This window comes from Sparus aurata, chromosome 22 (assembly GCF_900880675.1).
Source record: "Sparus aurata chromosome 22, fSpaAur1.1, whole genome shotgun sequence".
NCBI lineage: Eukaryota > Metazoa > Chordata > Actinopteri > Spariformes > Sparidae > Sparus > Sparus aurata.
Window position 1 is genome coordinate 28,572,829 of NC_044208.1, and position 22,847 is coordinate 28,595,675.

The following is a 22,847-nucleotide window of genomic DNA, read 5'->3' on the forward strand; positions in this document are numbered from 1 at the left end:
TGTGGACTTAAGGCTCTCGTGATTTGCTGTCCAAATAAATTAACGGGAGTGTGATGACATATAACATCAGTCTATATACATTTGTAAACCACTACTTGACTTTAGGTCATCAGGGCAATGTTGCACATCAATAGGCACTTGTGTTTCCTCATAGTTTCTAGTAAAGCTTGGAATGGACACATGGAGAGCTACACACACATACACACAACCTGAAACCATAAACTTAATAGCCAAAAGGGACAAATAAGGGAGCAGCCATGTCAATATAATGAAACACCATGTCTGGGTCATTATGTTTTGGATGACACTTTAATACATTTGAGCCCTCTAAAAGCCAGGAAGTGTCTCGGTGGGGAGCTGCAGTCAATGACAAGAACAGTGAAATATTCCTTTGACTCTACGGCAGGAGTGTGTAAGCGCTTTTTACTCTCTCTTTTTTTTTTCTAAAAGTTGCAAACCACATGAAGAATCCAGCCCCATCCAGAGACCCACAACATGTTATTACTCTCTCCTACTGGGGACCCAACCAAACATTAGCTCATGATCATTTTACATCCTGACCCACAACTTGATGAACACTACATGTGATGAATAAAATGTGCCACACGGGCTCAAAAATAACTTTCTGAAAAGTGGGGTCATATTGTTTTTGAGGACTAGACGTTTACATGTACTGTTCTTACAGAATGAGTCTGTTAATTCAACAGAGTGTTGCATTGTGGGTTGTTTGTAGCTTAAGGTTGCTATGCTACTGAGTTACTTCTTGTCTGTTTATAGTGAGTCCGTCAGCACTTAAAGTGTTTAGTTAGCCCAGTATAACACACAGAAGCTTCTCAAGGCTTGTGCAGTGTGTCTTCCTGCCACAGATGAAATACATTTCAAAGAAATCTTAACAGCCGAAACACTCCAAGGAATTAATAACAGAAACTGAATGTCATGATGAGGAACTCAAAAAATGCTTGATAAATACAGGCAGAGTGCCTCCACGAGTGTGAGGGTGTATAGATGAACAGCGTGAAGGAATGTCACAGGTTTATGTTGACTACATTGTCCACATTGTCTTCTCTTTCTGTCATCATCACTCACTGTGGTCTGGCTCAATGTCCCTCACACAAACAACACCATCTGATTAGTTCATCGTCACCAGGAAGCTGAATTAACACTGAATTTTCTGAATATGCAAGGCGACTAAAACTAAAGGTGTAAAATTAATGTATTAATGGAGTGAAAAGAACAATATTTGCCTCAAGACTGTATCAAAGTTGCAGAATTTGGAAATTCTCAAGTTATGTACGAGCAACTCCATACTGTTCTTAAGAACATTAAACTTTTATCACTGGTTATTCTACATTTTGACACCAAGTTTTCAATTTTACTGAAAAAAGAAATCTAAAAGATCTTTTATTGATCTTAATTATTAATAATCTGTATCGTGGCGGCCCTGAAAAAAACATACTGCTCAATCATTCAAATTTACATTAAAATGGCACCATATGTTAAACAAGGTTTCTGACTACTGTTTTTCTTATCGTCAAAGGGTATTTTTCTTAAAATCAGGTAGTGGAGGGTTGTCTTCCTTTTTTGAGCAGCTCCTATTTTTTTTTTTGGACAGTGCTACAAAGAAACTGGCAACACGGGCCATTTAAAACTGCAAATCCCAAGAGAAGAAGTGAGAAAATGATTGCACTGTAGCCACAACCTGCACATTTATATGTGTGTGTGTGTGTGTGTGTGTGTGTGTGTGTGTGTGTGTGTGTGTGTGTGTGTGTGTGTGTGTGTGTGTGTGTGTGTGTGAGTGAGTGTGTGTGTGTGTGTGAGAGTGTGTGTGTGTTTGCTATAACTGAAAGTGAGCAATGAATAGAGGGTGGCTGGTTTTCAGTTTATTGGACATTAGAGCCTTTAAATTACAGGGTTAATGCATTGTCCTCGAACTTAGTCATGAGAATAGGAACGACACAGAACACACATGCACATCATTACTGAGATAAACGCGCACACACACACACAGACACAGACACTCACACACCCTCATGCACGTGCAGGCACACTCATCAGACGGGCCCGGCCAGCAGGACACACCCTCCTCAGGGGACCTGCCTGCCGTCTCCACCCTCTACAAAGCGAGCATACAAATCTCTCACGATGGTGTGTGGAACTGAGAAAGAGAGAGCAAAGGAGGAGTTGGGGGTTGGTGCATAGGAGGAGGTAACAGCACCACACCCCCACCCACACACCTCCCATACCCCATCATTACTGTCCCAAAGCATCCACGAGGGGACTTAAAGAGAAACAGTGCTGTCCCCTCCTCCCTGTCTCCCTTCCATCCACTTCTCCATCTCCGCTGCCTCCGCCAACCCCCACCCACGGCCCCCAGATAACACCATGCAATTAGTGGCTCCCCGCTCTCTTCTCATTCACTCCCTTTCTTTACTTATACATTTATATCTACATCTCTCTATCACTCTGTCGTCGTCTCTCTGTGCGTCTCATTCCGTCTGACTTTCCACTTGGTGTATTAGAGATCTGAGCGAGTAAAGACACACCCAGGACATTCTCCCACCGAGCAGCTGAGCTTTATCCTACCCTTCATCTGACCCTCCCTTGTTCTCTATCCATCTCTCATCTGTCCCTCAGTATGTCCATCCTCTGTTCACCCCCTTGAACAAAATTGCTGTGACGAGCCTCCAGCGAAAGAAACACTGTAATTGTGATAGCATGCCGATGTAACCACTTCCTGTCTAGCAGAAACCAACTTCCTGCTCCCAGGGGCATCTTCTTTTAGCCGAAAAATTCTTTTGGCATTTACGTATGCTAGAGAATGAGACTGTTGGTTTCAAGTACAGGGTGTGAACAGTCTGATTTAGATTATTGTTTTTAATTGTTTTTAAATCAGGGGAATGACTGAATGAGTTAAAGTGTCTGGAGCTAGAAATTATTGTTCTTTTTACTCCACTATATTCATCTGACAGATATAGTTACTTGTTGAATTACGATGTTGTATAGAAAAACATATGATAAACTTACAAAATAGAATACAGTGCAACAGAATTAACCAGTGGTTCCCAACTTTAATCGCAGGGGATTCATTAAGAAAGACAGCGTGTAGTTTGGGCTAGTTCTCTCATTTCAGATGTCTTTGAGTTGTTTGCAGGTACGCCAAAGATTTAAACAACTGTTTGAGATCCAAAGAGGCTTCACAAAAAGGTTAAAGAAAAGTCTAAAAAGTGAATATAATTTTGTGCAGCAGAACCTCCTTTTTCCTTCTTTCTACCCCATTAATCACAAGCCCTCAGATTTATCTTCTGACCTGTCGGAGGGGGCCGACCCCTTGGGTAAATATTCCCTCTTTTAGCTCTGTTTTTGGTCTCTACCAACTGTCATATAGTTACATCAGGGACTTTTAACGAAGGAAATGTAATTCACCCACTTAGAGTAGTATTGCTCCATCTGATTGCTGAGCCTAAGGTCCTCCAGTGCAACCACAATACCCAGCTGAGAAAACCACTCCCTGGCTGGCAGTAAGGTGATCGCCTTCCATTCTGTCACGATAAGTTTTCTCCCCAACATGAGGGATGTCTGAACCCAGTCTGAGTGAGATGCCGCCAAGGATTTTAGAGGGAGAGTATCACCCAAAACAAACAAGCTAGGGCAGAATGTGACATCTAATTTGAGGATCATTTTGATATTCTCATACACGGCAGACCAGAATTTTTGTGCAACAGGGGAGGACCACAACATGTGCAGGAGTGTTCCAACACTCGTCCCACAACTTCAGCAATTCTGTCCCTTAATTTCACCCTGGGACCAGCATACTCTATTAACCCACTGCATTAGTCTTGTTCTGAGTTCCTGTGATGTTTCCTTGTCGTTCATTAAAATATTTCAACTACATCGGGATAGGTCGGAGCATGGTGGGGCAAATGTTTCAGTTAAAAGATGTCTAATTTGAAGATATCTCCAAAATTGTTGTTGATGGAGAACAAATTGCTGCAGCAGGATTTCATTACGCCTTCATCACATAAATCCCCCAGTACTAGAATACCTAAATCTACCCACTGCTTCCAAAGAAACTATGAAAACTCTTTCAGTGTTCTAATATTGTATTTCATACATTTGTACTATACAAATATTGATTATAGCTGCCGTGAGTACATTCTGCTGATAAAACTGCATCTTACTTAAATAGGTTTTTGATTGCAGGACTACTGACAGATCTGAGCTCTTCTTCCAGCTCTGTGGTTATTTTCTAACCTAACCTCAGACGTGAGAGTGCAAGAGTGAAATAATAACACACACAGGAACACAAACTAATATACTGTATAATTACTCAGTGGTATTGACTAGCTTCAGTGATGACTGAAGACAGACATGTGCGCGCGCACACACACACACACACACACTTCACTATTTCAAATTATTTTCATTTAGCTGCAGAGGCTCCCCACAGCTGGAAAATCGCCCACACAGCAGGAATAATGTAAATACACTGAACATCCATCACCAGGACTCATTCCTCAGTCTGTTCCTCTTCAAAAAAATAAAAAAATCTTACATGCGCGCGCGCACGCGCGCACGCACGCACGCACGCACGCACGCACGCACGCACGCACGCACGCACGCACGCACGCACGCACGCACGCACGCACGCACGCACGCACGCACGCACGCACGCACACACACACACACACACACACACACACACACACACACACACACACACACACACACACACACACACACACACACACACACACACACACACACACACACACACACACACACACACACACACACACACACACACACACACACACACACACACACACACACACACACACACACACACACACACACAGCCTACTCCTCACCTGTGGACGTAGTGTAGCTGGTGGACCGAGTCGATGGCCAGCACCATCTCAGCCAGGTAGAACTTGGCCATCTCCTCCGGCAGCCGGTCCTCAAACTTACTGAGCAGAGTCAGCAGATCGCCACCCACATAGTAGTCCATGACCAGGTACTACAGAGACAAGGAGATGGACAGAGGGAGAGAAAGGGAGAATTAATTGACAATGACGGGTTGTGGAAAAGTATTAAGCAAAAGAAATCAGAAAGTCACAAAAGAAAGTAAAAGAATAGACTGCTTCCCCCCACTCTCCTCAATTTGAGCTCCATTTTTTCTCACAGTATCATTACAACAGGAGGCACTGAGGCAGCAAGCGAGCACCTAAATTGTTCCTGAAGTTTTCCCTAAAAATAGATGGCTGGACGGCAGCGGTGTATATTTCTAAAGCCTTGGGGTGTGTCCGGAGTACAGCATTTGTTGTGAGAATGTGGGAAATGGAATGACAAGCAGTCCTGGCATTTGAACTCAGGGTCACAGGGAGAGGACAGACTGTCAGGTTAGAGAGCAAACGATTGCCTCTAGCAACCAATAAAAGCAAGGAAGAGCTCGGGTTTGCAACCTGTCAGCAAGTGCAAGAGTCATTCTTCTGTTTTTTCTTTTTGTGTAAATGTTTTCTGGTAACCTTCTGTTGCCCAATTTCCTACAATTCTAAGTCATGTTGTGTTTGCGGTAAGAAGTGAATGTGCTGGTCAGCATCTGGCAGGTCACCAGCCATCGTGTGGAGGTGGTGCAGTTTCTATATATGGACTGGCCGGTGAACAGTGAAAGTCGCAGGTGGAGCTAAACAATACAGGACTGTGGTTGTTACTTTGGAAAGTACCGAGTTTAAATGTGCTGAAATGTATGAAGTATGGTTGGGTGTTACTCGAGGATACATCAGATATATCACGGTTAAAATCTCCCTGAGGGACATTAAACAGGAGGATTTCTGAAAATACACTTATGCTGGTTGCTGGAAAAAAAACCAACTATTTCCTGCTCAGGACTATAGAAAAAATAAGAGAGAAGAAGGAGAATGTTACCAGATTGTTGTCGTCCTGGAAGGCGTAGTGCAGGGTGGTGATCCACTGGCAGTCCCCATTTACCAACACATCCCGCTCCTCCCGAAAACAAGCCGTCTAAAGAAAGATGCAATAAAGTTTGTACTCGAGGTAAAAACATGACACATTGACAACAATCTTGAAGCTTGGTCCTGTCTGGCAGTGCATTTACATTCATTTAGATGACTTAAGTGAGGTCAGCTTTCTGCTTAACCTGATTTCTTAAACATAACGTAAACAGGAAACGGCTTAATTGAATGAAACCTGAAACCTGATTAACACAGCTTGATTGAATACAAAAATAAAGTGATGTCTCAAACCATGTCTGAATGCGACTCCTCCGGCTATAACGTCTTACATAACTCATGGCTTATTATTGCCTTGGTTAAAAATATATCGCAAAAAAGAGAAACAAAGTCAACAATTATTTTACAGTAAGCAGGATATTATACTGCACGTTGTTTTCTGCTTTCCTGACTTGACTTGATGACCCACTGACCTGGTGTCTTACGTGCATGTCACTGTCACGCAGATCATTTCTATGAAGCATGCAGTAGATTACCGCCCTGGTAATCTACTGCATGCTGCTGTGATTTAATGTCAGGCTCTCTGGTGGAGGAAATCAGATCTCAGAATACTGTGATGTAAACTGATCACTTTATAAAATAAATCACCACCACATGCAAATATTGCCTCAAATGTTGCACTTTAGGTGGAGGCATTTAAAATGTTTGGATAGTGCTTTAATGATGTTATCTGTCTTCCACCACAATTATATACTTAGTGTCTAATGTCTACTGTACATCTGCTGCTCTACATCGTTTCCCATGTCCAGGCGTTTGCACATACAAACACACACACACACAGACAGCAGGGACCAGTTTAGGCCTGTGACGTATGAGGCATGAAGATTGAAGACTCAGGGGACCAACAGGAATGTCAGACTGTCAGGAAGAGGTCGATGAGAAAAACATGCAGCTCGTGCAGCAACGTGTTCTGTAAGCATTCATCAATGTAGGACTGATTTTAGGGCTCATAAATGACGGATAGCAGGCTTTTTGTTTTATTTACCATTAATCCTCAGCATTATTTCTTTTAGTACCAGTAGCAGATCTGGTGTTACCAAACAAATGCTATAGTAAGAGATGCTCACCTCAGCTCGCTTCAGCATCTCCCACTTGTTGAGAATCTTCATGGCGAAGACCTTGTCTGTGTTTCTTACTTTTACGACTGCAACCTGCAAGAAGGACAGAAGACAAGGAAGCGTTAACAAAAAGTTTTAAATCACCTTGTGTGACAGGAAAACCAGTCAAAGAATGTAGGTTAAAAACACAAACCCTGATGCAACAGGAAAAACAAATACAACTCCGGGATAATAAAACTGTCATGAGTGACCTTATTTAACAAGTCCATAACAACCATACAATTTAGAGAGTGTATAAAAAAAACAAAAATCTATAAGTCTTCTTGGTTATGATTATTTTTCTTTATTGATAAAATGTGCTTGAGTAGAACAACAAAAGAAGAGGGAGATCATCTCAATCTCATCATTTCAGCGCTGCATCATCATAAAGGCAAAACGTACAAAACTTAAAAACAACTTAAGACGCAGGGAGGAGGAGGATAGATTTATTGTGCCACGAAACAGGATGAAGCTGAAAGGGAAGATATAAAGAAGGGATGATTGAGAAGAGGACAGGAGGAGGGGAATGGAGAGCTGGAAGGAAAGAGATGCTGAGGTGAAAAAAAGAACAGGATGTAGAGAAGAAAGGAAAGCAGAGAGAATCCAAGGAGAGGAAGGGAAGAGCAGGAAGTGACCAAAGATACTAAAGTGCTGACCTAAAAGGCCAACAGATGAAATCCACCTGGACCCGGACCCAGACACAAACTCACTCACACACAGCTGGACTCTTAAATATGATTCAAGCTTCCTACGAAGTCTGCAGTTTGTGAGAAAATCTGACCACTCCACTCATCACTCTCATCGCTGTGTCCAATGTCTTTCACAGAGTGCTGATGTGGTCATCACTATAGGAATCACTGTGTAAAGTTTTAATGCAATTACATATCAAAACAACTTATTAAAGAAACCGTCAAAAATCAGCTAACACTATTTAAATTCAAAGATGATTCCTGTGTCATGTCAGATCATCACATCATACAGTCATCACACACCACATGCACTATATTTCCTATCGACAACTGGATGCACTCAATATGGGCCACACGTATGACCTACAATAACTAAAAAACAAATAAGCTTTAAATTAATTGAGATACAGTTTTTAAATGGATTATGAGGACCTGTAACGTCCACAATCTCACACACTTAAATATTTGAAAAATGAAGTTGACAGAAAATCCTTTCAGCTACAGGTGTTAGTCAGTTAAACCATTTCACTTCCTTTACCATCATACACTGCCCGGCCTTTCACACTCTCTTCGTTTGTCATACGCTCTTGTATCGCCTTAACAACATAACAACTGCCAACTTTCCCCTCACTGATAATTGCTGAACATTACCATGACAAGCTTCCTCAGCTCTGGCTTCACTTTTTGCCTAAAAAGGAGCTGCAACAGCTGCAGTGACAAACCACTGCAAGCCGACAGCCAAAGCTCACGTTCACGCAAACTTACACCCTGGCTCATTTCTTCTAGCCTCCTTTAATTCCTTTAATATTCTATTCACCCAAAAATAAGTCAATTTTTAATTTGCCTAATGTTTAATTGCATGCAAAAATATGCATAAATAAATTAAAAAATATGAAAAATGTATGGAAGTAAACAGATGGACAAGAACTTGTAAGCACACTGCGCACACACAGATGAGAAGTGGAACAAACACAGGCGCCCTATGCAACAGAGGGGTCTGTAGTCTATTAAATGAGCCGGGGAATGCTGCTAATGCAATACAATGATAACATTCCTGCAGTGTTTGGATTTCCCCTAGTGATCCCTCACCAGAGGAGAGGAGGAATGGAGGAGGAAGAGAGGAGGACAGGGGGGAGCGCACTGTTCTTGGCAATGCCGGGCTGTTTTTGTCCTTTCCTCCATCTCTTCTCTTCACTGCTTCTTCCTCCTTGTTGTCCTCCCTGTCAGGCCTGCTGTCTACCACAGGGCCAAGGAAAGATCGTGCACAGCGTTTACTTCAACGCTCCTGTCTGTATTCATGGATTAAAGTATGTACTGTGGGGGTTTTTGACTAAGATCACTTGTAAGTGCAGGGTGTCAAATAAGTATTCAAATTTGGTTTTATAAATCTGGAATGGGCATGAAACAAACCTCAGCAGTTAATCCAATTATTGCACGGGCCAAGTACTTTGCTGAGTGGCAGAGACTGACTGAAAACATTCCAGCTATCTGCCAAAATAGTGTGGTGCACTTGTAGTCCTAAAACCAAGAAATCAGTTAGCATTTTTGCACATCCAGTTCCCTCGTCAAAAATTTCCCAGGCTTTTTGACGAGGGAACCAGGGCGGTGCCAACTTCCAGGTTATTGTCCAAAAATAGATCAGCTCTACACCACTTGATAGCCACAGAGCTAAAAGAAACTGTAGAATTAAGTGCAGCACTGACTGATGCTTCTCCACAACAACTTGGAAGGATGACGCACACCTTAAGAGAGGCTAGCCATTGGGAGCAGAACCTCTGACCCTTGTATTGTTTGGAACAAACACCATCCACTGAGCCCCATTTGGCCCATTTAAGTTTGTGTGAAGAAGCAACTGAGTCGTAATGGGAGCATTCTCAGAGGCAGGAGGCCCGTGCACACTGGTTCATTCATCCGAGAGCTCCTTAGCGTCACCCACCCGCACCATTTCTCCATCTGCTGCTGACAATGGGAGGATGAAATCAAAACATCCTGCACTCAAACTCTCTCGCCTCCCTTGAAGGACTGATGTATTTTCTTCTTTTCTTTGTTTTCCTGTGTCTGCCCACCTGGCTCGGTCTTTGTCTGTCTGTCTGTCTGTCTGTTTTTCACTCTGACCCTCTGTTCCCGTATCTCAGGGCTGTTCTCTGCTCACTGCTCTTAAAAAATCTCCAAAAGTGAAGACAAATAAATCATAACCTCATAAATGTTTTTATTAGGCCTTCCCAAAATACACATTTTCCATGTTTGCTTGGTCTGACCTCAAGTCAGATGACTATTATTGCTGTCATCTAACTGTAATATAGTAAGACTCCGGAACATTTTGTGATGACAACAGTTATTTAGAAAAACTGGCAAATATGCTTACAGGTTTGCAACACCTCTCAGTTGCTTTAAGGTAGCAGCACTCACAACCCTGCAGATACCCGTGATGTCAGACTGTTCTACATGTATTATACTCAAAAAAGAAAGAAAAAAGAAGAAGAAAAGGAAGACGCAGAAAAAGCAGCAGCAGAGGAAGAGGATGAAGAAAGAAACTGGAAGAAGCAAAAGCAGATGAGGACAAAGAAGGAGAAGGAGATGATGACAATGAGGAAGCCGATGATGTAAACATTTACAGTTTCAGAGGAAAACACCATGATTGAAATCTGTAATACATTTTGCCCAAGGGTTTACAGAGGAGGAAAACAGTCTATCAGTTTTAATAGAACAAATCTTATTAGAGCTTTGGAATATTAAATCCTACATCTGTACTCACTACACTTGAACCTTCAGGTGTGCATAAACTACAGGTTATGAATTTATTTTTAAAATACAAAAATCTGATCTTATTGGTCATCTTATATGTATCAGATGGAGAAAAAAAATCCATATTGTGCGGCTCTGAACAGCAATTCAGCAGTCAAAAATCACAGATAGTCTTGTGCCAGTGACCAGTTGCAAACGTGTTAACAGAAGCAACAACAAAAGCTGTGCAAAAATGTAAACTATTTGGACCACCGAGCTTCTCTTCCAACTGAGTTCTTCTTCATTCACCACATTTCTAGCAACTATACCATTACACTACCAGACTCATCACAACACGCCAACACACTGCACAAGTGTTTTTCTGTCAGGTGATATCATGACGTATCGCAAGCTAATTGAATTTTACTGTCATGCAAAACCCATACTGACACAGCTGACTTAGTGAAAAGGCACTGGAATGTCACCACAAGGTCGCACCATTCATGGATTACACCGCATGCCTGAAACACACATACACACTCGGGCACATGACTCACCCATGCACATACCAGCACTCCTTGCAGGGGCACAAATGAGCTTGTTAGTATTTTGTGGTTGTACTGCAGCAACATGTTGCCAGGTGTGTCTGTATCTATCTCCATCCATCAATCTCTCACTTTTTGGATTTCTCTCAATCTCTTTCTCTTCAGAGTGCTTTACAAGGAATCCACTAACTTGTTTGTACAGATTTGGAATGACAGTTTCAGGGATTAGATGTTTGGGAGCCTGTGGTGTGGCTCAAGATGATCAATTCACTGTTGAAATCCCAAACTGGCTGATCATTTATTATAGAGGCATGTGCTGCATAGTAATGAAACTATCAGCATGGAAACAGAAGTTTTCTCAAGGATACATTATGTAAGAGTCTTGGCTGAGGACCACAATACCTGTCCCTCCAACATTCCCTAGCTTTGACATCATTACCTGAAACCCAATGACAAATGTGTTTCAACTTCCCTACAGGCACATATAAAAGAAAAGTAAAGTAAATAGACACAAATAAATACCACACTGGAGGCTTTTCACTGGTGCTCTAATTCATTTACTGTTCACGGGTTAAGTGTGAAGAAGAATTTTAAAGTTTTTGTTCAAGCTGCAAGTAGAGTCATGCTCCTGCACAGACCAATACTACGCACTGCTGCTGGAATGCAGCAGAAAGTAATCCACTATCCAACACAACAACACTCTTGCCTTTTATAACCCAGGTATAAGGGTGTAAGGTGAAAGCGTATACAGACCAAACTCCATAATCTCCTGATTTTAAGATGACAAAAAACATACACTGCAGATGATGCATGTTTGAGAAAATGCTCCAAACTTTCCCATAACACCTGTTTGTTGTACAAAAGAGAAATAGGGGAAAACCAAATTGCAGGTTCTCAACTTGGACGGTAATGGATTGCTGGTTCAGTTGAGAGTAAAAACTAAAGGGTATATTACCTCTCCAAAGGCTCCTCGTCCAATCACCTTCAGGATCTCAAAGTCTTCCTTGTGCAGGCGCATCTGCTTCACTTTGGAAGTGAAGGGTTTAGCTGCAGATAGAAGAAAGACAGACGTCAGGTTAATTAAAATCAGCCAAAAGGGATGTCTGAGGGACATAAAGCAGAGAGGACAGGTTTTTTTTTAAAACCATGTCTACAGAACACAAAAGGGTGCGAGTAATATTCACTGAATTCACTGCAGATTAAGGAAATATCAAGCACACCCAGAAATAGAAGGCCAATTTCAAATCCAATCAAAAAGATTATTTGATGCTCACTGACTTTCAGGGCTTAAAGCAGAATTTTAATAAGGCAGTGTCCTGCCTTGCCTGAAATACAAAATATTATAACATTATAACAAATAGCCTGAGAAACCCTGATTATAATTGACTTTTTCTGCTTATCAGATAAATCCCTAATATCTGTTGATGGTAAACTGTAATAATCGCCAGATGGAAGCATTCTAATAAGGGGCCCTTATCTTATGACCCAGGCCAATGGAAATGTGTTTTTGTGTTATTGTGTTAGTCACATGGATTAAGCAACTATGGTTCGACAATATTCCCACAACTCATAAGAGGCTACCATGCCTTTCTAAAAGTGCTTTATTACAGTATTAGTGACCACCTGGCCCTCTCTATAGCACATGACAGGACGCACAGAGGCTGGATGATAAAGCTAGCCATTGTTGCGCCTGCAGTCAAGGTTCCTGGTGGAAAAGGGACTCAGTGGGATCTACAAGAGTCGCTGGCATTCCCTCACAAAGCTCGACAGATTCCATCTAGGGCTGACAAAATCAGCGTTTCCCTCATTTGTGGAGAGCTATTCAACCACTTCCTGGTTTACAAGATCCCAGAATGCCAAGGATAACCTGGCTGCAAGTTCACAAAGGTCCATATATTGATTACATAGATACACCTGATTGTCCGATAACATAGAGAAGTCTATCTTAAATCTTTATTTTGAAAGGTATGCTGTCTGCATGTATTTAAGCAGCAGGATTAGCCTGGCTTAGCATTATTAGCACACAAACAAGCAATCATTCACATACAAATACACTTTACATACAGCAGCTCTTTTGGTTAACAAAAGAGTAAATCTACATCTGCTATACAAACTTTTCTTGCTTTTGGCTGCTGCTTCTGAGTCTTCTTCTTGTGTGTGTGTGTGTGTGTGTGTGTGTGTGTGTGTGTGTGTGTGTGTGTGTGTGTGTGTGAGAGAGAGAGAGCAGCTGACCACCAGCCAAAAATTGACACTCTGGGTCCGTCTGCAATCCCTCACTGGCAAAACATCATGCTAAACTAATCTGGTTGCCATGACTCTACAGAAGCTCTAGTGTTGAGGGAAAGGACATTCTCCCACTGTGAAACAGGGAAAAGCCTGCTGAAATAAAACAAACAGGTCACTCATAGCTGAACAACCTCTCCACTCACACTCCCTCCTGACTCCACTGACAGCTGGCCTGGCCTGCTATGACTGCAGGGTAGAGGGAAAGCAGTGTGCCATGTCCAGGCACGCATAACTACAGACCATAGTACACACATAAACACAAGCAACTCAGCCATCACAGTAAGGCTGGGAACACCTTACATGGGAAAAATGCTTGGTCATTTCATCATTTTCCTGCCAGTTACAGATCAGAAACAATCCAACTAGTGGCCGATTGACAATGTTGTTTTTGGGAGTGTGATTCAGCTTCAGGCTGAACCAAGACATCACCACAAGCATGCAAAAATGAAGACTAACTAGACCAGGACGGACAACTAAATTAGTGTTTCTCACAGTGTTCATGAGCACCCTTCCCTTTCTCTGTGCATTGTCTAACAATCCAACAGCACAGAGAATGATACATGGCATGCTGACATGAACGGACCAAAGGCGCACTGTTAAAAACAACATATCACATCCAAACTGCAGTCAAGACTACAGTATAGCTGACTAGCGGAATAAACTCTATGAATTTAATTTGCTGCACAATAAAACCACAAAACCCATCTCAGTATATCAAGATGTGACCTCTGAGCTTGTGATATTAAAAAAAAAAAAAAAAAACACTGGTCAAAGATTTCAAAGACATTTTGGAGGATTGTCTTGCATAAGGAAGTGTCAACTTACTGATTTATCGATTTTGCAATCACATTAATGTTTTTGATTCAGGACAGGCTGATCGCATGTTTAGGGTAATTCTGTATTTTTCAAAGCAGATCTTATTTTCCCATGTTTTTGTGTCCAAGTAAATAATGGGGACAACAAGTTTTGAAATTGGTCCAGTATGGTGGAAATGGAGAGGAAGGAGACATCAGAAGAGCAGCAGGGGGGAACAGCGTGTGGAGCCAAAATATTTTTATATCTAACAAGGACGATTAATTTTTCATTTCAACCAAACCAGAGTTAGTGATTGTTGGAACAGTGGAGAGACTAACCAAAATGGTTTTGGCAAGTTTTATTTTGTTTTTAGTTTAAGTGAAGTGTTATTTTGTGTTGACAAAATTACTTATTCTGTAAATGGAGTATGGTGGATTTAGTGAAAGCGATAAAGCTGTCGTTTCTGGTTAAACAAAGAGTAGCTTACTCTTTACTCTAAAAGCAATGGATTCATACTGGTTTCAGACAATTAGCATCCGCATTCACAAAACATTCTGAGACTGTCTGTAGCAAAAACAAGCACTTTTAGTTGACGCGTTTTGAGGGTTTTCCACTGCCGGGTTCAGGTTATAGATACCAAAAGTTAAAATACCCAAATTAATTAATTTCATTAAGCAGGCCACATGTTTGTGAATACTTTTTATGTGGTCATCAGATGTTACGACGTAATATTAATGAAGCAGAGCAGCGGTCGGCAGTAAAAAACAAGACAAGCTGACAACTGCTAAAAAGCTCACAAACACAAACCCCAATATCAACATGTAAACCTCTGTGGTGAGGAAAACTCTGCTGAGTGCGTTTGACCTCAAAAACTCTGCTTCTGCTCAGCAAAAGGCTAAACGTAGTGCCCCTTTTCTCTATTCATTTAATCAATAATCAATTTTGATAGGATAAGACACCCAAATATCGAAATCAAATGGAAGCCTGAGATTGCCATGGATCCACACCGCTAACCTTTAACTTCCAAAATGGCTGGCAGACAAATTCACAAGTAAATAGATAGATAAATAGTCTAATGTTCCAACTTTTGGTTGGGTGTCGGTGGCAATTCCAAAGCAACATCTGATTCTTTTTTTCTCGACATCAGCCAGCATCTCTAACCTGACATGGCTTGTTTGGCAGAGCAAAGATAATATCTAGCTGCTAAATCCCCTTTGGATTCACATTAATTCATGTATGAAGCCACACAATTACACTGCAGTATCAAATGATTAGGCGAGAGATTAAATCTATTAATATGGTTGTTTTTAACTGTTGAGATTCTCCTCAGGACTGCACTTACATAGCCTCAGAGCAAAGAGACAGTCTTTGCATTCAAAGACTGGGTCATGCACAAAATATTTATGACTGCATTCAGCTACTGTGTGAATAAAAAGACTTCCACACAATTTGCCAGTGTTGTTTATTTCAAGGTACAAAGGAGTCTGTCTGTGTTTTCTCCCCATAAAAGATATCATATACTTGATCATAATAATCAGTGTCACATGCTTTTTTTTTTTTTTTTTTTTACGAGCTGCCAGGACCTATGTAGTGATATGATGTCACAACTATACAGTCACTGCCCTCAGCCATTGGTTGAAAAATCATCAGCAAAGTTGACATGGAAACAAGGTACAGAAATTTGTCTAGTGGCTGATTTTTGTAATAAGAATTGACATCAATATTAATAATTTATCGTTTAAGCCAGTAAAAGTGTCTCACATATAATGACAAAACATTACTAAGCTAACTGAATTACCAAGATCTATATCCCTTCAGGAAGTCTATATTGACATCTTTTATCGAGGACAGACACGTCAATAAATGCTATTATCTCAAAAGGAGGGCTCCATTAATTCAGCGCTGTGCACACAAACTCTCCACTCTCATTTGCCCCTTCCTTTCCATTCCTTTCCCTCTCAACACAATATCTCTCCAAAAGAGTTATCGTAACTGAAGTAGACACAACTACATCTTAGAGACACATCTTTGGACACTGCTGGTGTTTCCCATTCAGCCGCCATCCCAATTCAAAAGCGTTTATACTCAAAGACCAGTGCTGTTGGGACGACAACTAGGTCATCTCTCAGTCATTTTAACTGCCTTTCTTCATCACCCTGTCTTTGTCTAAATCAATGCGGCAAGTTAGAGTTGACTGATACGTGATACAAATCCATGCATCTTGAGCCCATTCTGGTTGAACTCTTAATTACAAAAGTTGCAGCTTTCAGGGTGGCAGGCCAGAGAGCACGGGGGGGGAGAGGGGGGGAGTCAGGCTAGCTGAGAGGGAGAAAACACTGATTAGTAGCTGCATGCTGACTCAGGAGCTCCACTAAACCAGCCACATGAGAAATGTCTTTCATCTCTGAGCCAGGAGCCCACAGGCCCTGTCCACAACAAAGCGCACACAGACACATACAAATATGTGCGCACACACACACACACACACACACACACACACACACACACACACACACACACACACACACACACACACACACACACACACACACACACACACACACACACACACAGCTAGATCTGAGTTCTCTTCGTCTACATCTGACACATGAATGACCAGGTCTTTCCAGAACTACCACATTCAAAAAGAGGATAGAAATAGTTTTTTTCTAGAGGGGAACAGTAATTTCCCATCACTCTAACAGCAGGTGGTTATTGGAGCACACTGCAGCTATCAACCTCTAATAGCAGCCTGTAATTTATAAATGGAATTCAAGTGTGTGTATGTGTGAGTGTTTTGAAAATACTAGACCCACATGTCAGTATGCAGGGTCAACATATAAAACACCCTGACTCAAATGAGAACTGTCTGTACTCACTGAGCTCACCTACATTTACCCAGGGCTCAGTGTGTCTGTGCTGTTCCTGTAGCCAGATTGATTCACGGCGTCCCTGCATCCTTTTTTTTTTTTTTTTTTTGTTACAGAGAAATAAATACCTCACTCTTTGGTCATACATATAACTCAACAGTAAAAATATACAGGTAGGCCTAAACATAGCAACCGTTGCTATGATGAGGTGTGGTAGTAACTCTTGCCAACGCTCAAGAAGGTGGCAATCCAAGCTTTAACATGACTAGAGCCCTTTGTTTGCGGAGGGTTTTGCAATGTGTATGGCAAGTGAGCCAAGATTGGAAAAAGATGATATGTCAGTCATTATTAATGTTCTGCGTGCTTTGTGTGGAACACATCCATCCACAGAACCACTATGAGTACATAAACATGAACACAAAAACATTAGAAGACACACACATGTTACAGTGGAAGGCCCTAGGATGCCGTGAAACTGGAAAAACATGAGCGACGCCAGCTAATCCACATAGCCAGACTGGTTTAGCCCCAAAATGCAAAACGCTTATCAGGCCCATCTTGTTCTGTACCGACGAGAGAGGTCAGAGCCATTTTTGTGTGAAACTCGGTAACTACAGGCAAGTGTGTTCACTTAGCAGCCGGCCCACAAATGATACGCTCAGCACTCGCGACCGGCCTCAGCCTGGATCTCTTCCACGCTGTGTCTCCAGGGTGTGTTCATGTGAAATTTGTCAGTGTGTGTCTACATGCGAGTGTAGTGAGGATTACAATGTCTGTTATACATGCAAGGTTTCTGTGTGTGACTCACAGGGGTGTAACAACATCCAATTTGTTGTAATAAAAGTAACTGGATTTATCCGTGACTTGTAAATATATAACATTACCATTTTTAAGTTTAATTCAAAACATCGCTCAATTTGACATTTTTTTAGTCCGTCTTAGATGCTTCATTGTAATAGCTATATAATTCAGGGCTTTCAATGATGCTAAAAGAATAACAAGCTATTGTAGAGATCGGACGACGCAAATTCAGGCCACAATTATGAACACCGGGAATGACGGACGGATGTGTAGTGTAACCTAATTGAAGAACAGTGGCGGTGGATCTGGGACGCTCCACAACACCCTGATGAAAAGTCTAGCATGTCAGAATGTTTTCCATCTTCCTGCCTTCTTTCTCCTACGACGTGTTCCTTGACATTGACCAGTAGGATGGTGGCGTGCTCTGATGCATATTAATGTAAACATGAAGCAGAGGAAGAGAGATGCTGCTGTCAGGTGGAAAATGTTGGTGAAAAATAGCGGTAGCTCTTCAGCAACCCGGTGAGTAACCTGCTTGTTAGCTATGCTTGCTTCAGAATCCATGATTGACAATTTCCTGTCCAGCCTCCACGATGACCTATAAACTCATTGAGGGTCGTAAACATTTTTTTTACTTTTGTCCTGTTAATATTTCTAGTTTTACAAGTATAACACTGCATTGTAAGTCATTGCTTGTTCAGGGACTGTTGTGGGTGTGCTTCATGTTCTGTGCTCTTCAGTGCAAAATGACACACCCACCACCGCAAGCAATATGTCAGGAGACAAACATATACAGTCACCTGACACACTCACTGTCTTAATACTTTCCCGGAGCCTTGGAGCACATGTGCGTGACACCCTTCAGAGCAAGTCCCCAAACAGTGTTGGCCTCATATGTTCTGAGGCTTTACATGTTTTCTCAAAGAGAAAATTGTAGATGTGACTTCAGAGTTACTCACGGAAATGAAACATAAGGCATGTACCAAAATATCCTTTCCCGACATTGTTGTGCCTTTGTGCATGTGTGTGTGTGATATACTATACATACTTTAAAGAGAGAATGTTTGTGTGTGGCTTATGGCTAATTTGTACATGCTACGTGTGAGTCATGAATTTCCAAGTATTTACATACTGCAGATGTATTTTTTGCACAAAAACAGAAAGGCCAAAGGGAAACACACACCCACATGTTTTCAGTATTAGAAGCTATTTAGACTACCTGATCCACATACTGATGATCCTGGTGTAAAGCCATGAAGATGATTAGCTTAAATTACTGAAATAATATTAATGAAAGTTTAACTGGGGACCGTGACTCCTGAAATGGACCAAATGTGAGAGGCTGCTAGCTGAGTGTGTTGTACTCTGCTTTTTGCTAAAAAGAGAGGAGAGAAATCAAAATAAACCAATCAGTAATTACAAACGCATGTATTCTTCCTAGAAACAGCTCCTGTAGTCCAGTTGAATACTATTTCGGTGATTTTCTGATATTGGTCTGTCTTGCATTAAACAGTTTAGTCAGCCGCTGACTGTTTCAGCTCTTCAGGAGCTGAGGATAATTGTGTAATAGTAAAAACAATGAGAGAACAAACATGAGGAATCAAGACAGGAGAGAAGAAGAATGGAAAAAGCAATCGAGTTCAGCTCCTGGGAAAAAGTTTAGACTGGGCAGGACAGAGAGACGAGAAGGCCGCACCAGCCAGCTGCTGAGCCAGTTACAGTAAGTGTCCAATCCTTACACCAGCATCACACTTCAGCCCCATCCCCACTTCCAGACTGGGATGGAGGGACATCTGGAAGCCATAACCGGGATTATTTACAACCACAGTGAGGTAACGACACAAAAATGCCGCTCACAGGAGAGACAGGAGAGAGAGAGGCTGGCCTTAATATGAAAGGAAAAGAAGAATGGCAGAGAGGAGAGGCAGAGACCTGAGGATGGCCTTTCCTTCCATCTGACTGTGGCAGGACCGCTGGAGGGAGCGAACTTATCACACCTCATAAGCAGGCTGGGAGTTTTTCCTACACTGTGTAAACCTTTGCTGAAGAAATACGCTGCATCATAAAATAGGAACAAATGATAGGTCTGCAGAACTCTGGCCTATGACTGAGCCACAGCTATAAATGACCAGTCATGACTATGCCTGATTTTTGTTTAGTGACTGAATGCGATAAATACATCTGTAAGGAAAATGTGAAGTCGCTGCGTCTAAAGGTTTGGCATGAAGTGCTTTCAAAATATGTTTCCATTGATTCTTCATAAAAGTTAAGTACATGTACCAGCTTGCCATTTCCTGTGAAGACACATGGTCACAGGCTGGTTCTGAGTTATGCTGCCTGCTGGCCAGACTGTCTGCTACACTGCCCTCTGATTCAAAATGGCTATATGACATTTCAGTGCCACTTCGTCAGCAGATAATCCAAAGCCAGCCAAAGCTGAGCCCATTGGCTCCTGTATCGTTTTCCTGCTGCAGCAAGTTCTGCCCCAGAAATCACCGGTCATCCCATCAGTCCTGACAGACGGTACAAGAGGTTCAGGCTCTTACACCATTCCAGAAACTGTCCATTAAGTCTACTCTGCTGCCACAGGAAAGGAAATTAAGCGTTCATTTGCTATTTTTAGAAAAAAACGATAAAGTTGAAAACTGTTCCAGAGCTATTATGACTTCATTTTTAAAAAGACGAGGCTTTGTTCTCCCAGAAATAACAGCTGCCTTATTACAAAAGTACTTCCTGTTAAGTAAAGGCCAAATAAATACAACTAAGTACGGGCTGAAAAAATAGCACACTAAGGTCATCAAAGGAATTATTAAAGCTGTTTGATACTAATAATCAACTCCTTAAAGGGAAAGTGACTCAGTGCCAGAGGCACTTCAAAAACACAGCCCTTTTAGCAATTCAACTGCAAGTAGCTTAAAAACATGCAGTAAATTACCTAAATTACAGATGGAAATAGAAGCAGGCTTTTTATGTCACAGCCAGAGGTGCTCCCAACAGACGTGTGTAGGGAGGCACAACCACCTCAATAAAAGGTTTTTCCATGTCTCACTCTGTCATATGACACATGCACAGCTGTCTGGTCCCATAGGCAGTGCTGAGGGGCACTGACAGCGCCCCAACACAGATTTTGCCAAATTCTGATGCATGTCAGCTACCACAGAGGAAGGAGGGGGACACCATTAAATCATTGATAGGCACCGGAAATTCATGAAGGGCAAACGGGGAATCTCTTACATAGCACGTAAACATGCCTCAGAGCATTAAATTGCATTTAATGCTAGGCTGCACACCAGCGACACCAGAATTCCCAAAGCTGTCTGTCTGCAAAAACCCTCCCTGCCCCCTCAACTCCACCACAGCCAACCTCAAGTTCCAGTCAATGCCGTTTTCCTCTCACTACCATCCCTACCCATTTCCCTGTCTTTCCATCCCCTCATCTCTGTTCCTACATTTTCAGTCTTCCTTCTGACTTCTCCAATTTGATCACTTTCCTCAGACCCTGTGTGTGTGTGTGTGTGTGTGTGTGTGTGTGTGTGTGTGTGTGTGTGTGTGTGCGCTTCTTGCCCTTTTCCTATTCTGCTTCAGTCTGTCTTTCTTGTCCTGTCACACTAATAAGAGGGCAGAAATGGTCAGAGGCCTTAAACTAAACAAGCTGTGCCCCACGGCATTGAACACACAAACAGGATGTTCCCAAAATATTAAGAAACCACAAACACCAAAGAAAAGGAGGAGGCAGGGCTTGACCAAACAATAGATCAGATCCAGTGTGTGTTACAAAGACTGCTGCAGTGAGCATACACCCAGGCGAACAGCGTGAGAAAAAGGGCCTTGGAGGGGCCTTGCTACATGAGTTTCTGCTGTCTGTACAGGAAGTGTTCCCGATACTTCAAAGAACCCTCCGAGCCCACACATCGACCTGTTCAACCCACATCGCAAACAAGGTGATTTACACAATTCTGTGTCAACACAGCCTCCTGATACCATCTGCAGATAAAGAAAGAATATGAAAGGGGCCTGCCAGGCCAAGCTACAAGCTTGGCTGGGTTTCCTTACTGTCTGCCACCCTGTTGGTGGTAGAAGCACCAGGTGCTGCATTGTTCCTCTGCTGTGTATTGATAGTAACAGAATGATGGCTGCGATAAGACAGCGGGGTGTCAAGACGAGTCGCCGCACAATTCAAGTCAAACAGATAATCCTGATTATATTACATGATATTGTGATAACTGGATCAGAAGGAAACAAAATCAACACCATTATTTGCCTTTTTTTATCAACACTATATTAGGTGTAGCAGCTCCAACTACTGTTCCGCTGGAACAAATTAAGTAAATTAACTATGCTTTTCAATGTTTTTATTGGCTGTCACAGAGGGCAGTCAGATGAGGGTTGGCAGAATCAATATGTGCAGAGCTGTGGTCATGTTTGTTGAAGAACAGTCAGTGTGTTTATAAATGGGGCTGACTTCCCATTATTTTCACTGTTGATCATTCTGTTGATCATTGTCTTAATTAATTGGTTAATTGTTTGGTCTATAAAATGTCAAAAAAATGGTAACAAATGCTGACGAAGATGTCCTGAAATGCATTGTTCTGTCAACAACCCAAAGAATTCAGTTTACTGTCATTATTATTATCGTTACTGTCATCACAATTATAATCACATTGTAATAGAACGATGAAAGCACTTCCATACAACCATACATCACCAATTCTGCAGCCCTAGCTTGCAAAAGGCTTAAATATTAGGGAGTCCGTGCAGATGAGTAACCAGATACATAGTTTACCAGTCAAGTACCAAAATAGTACATTGTATTTATATTATTTGAAAAGTCGCCCTTGTGTGCAGCTGAACTATTGTTAAGCTACATAACTCACATGGAAGTTTGCTAATAAAGACTGGTGACATGTTTAACAATGTTATTATCCAAAAATGATCCATTAACAAGTACTCAGGTTACCAAAAATGCACTGAACTATGAAAACAGTCCCGTTTGCCATATCCAGTTAGATTT

At 41.8% G+C, this 22,847-nt stretch overlaps 1 protein-coding gene across 10 annotated transcripts in view; it reads right to left on the minus strand.

The window, feature by feature from the left end:
* Nucleotides 1–22,847, minus strand: part of cdc42bpab (CDC42 binding protein kinase alpha (DMPK-like) b) — a 74,533-nt gene that overhangs the window by 33,859 nt on the left and 17,827 nt on the right. For all 10 annotated transcript variants that reach the window (XM_030406248.1, XM_030406244.1, XM_030406251.1 and 7 more), the window contains 4 exons: nucleotides 12,040–12,131; nucleotides 7,097–7,180; nucleotides 5,926–6,021; nucleotides 4,869–5,017 (listed from right to left, as the gene is read on the minus strand). In XM_030406248.1, coding sequence (XP_030262108.1) covers nucleotides 4,869–5,017; nucleotides 5,926–6,021; nucleotides 7,097–7,180; nucleotides 12,040–12,131 — 421 coding nt within the window. The remainder of the gene's footprint in view (nucleotides 1–4,868; nucleotides 5,018–5,925; nucleotides 6,022–7,096; nucleotides 7,181–12,039; nucleotides 12,132–22,847) is intronic.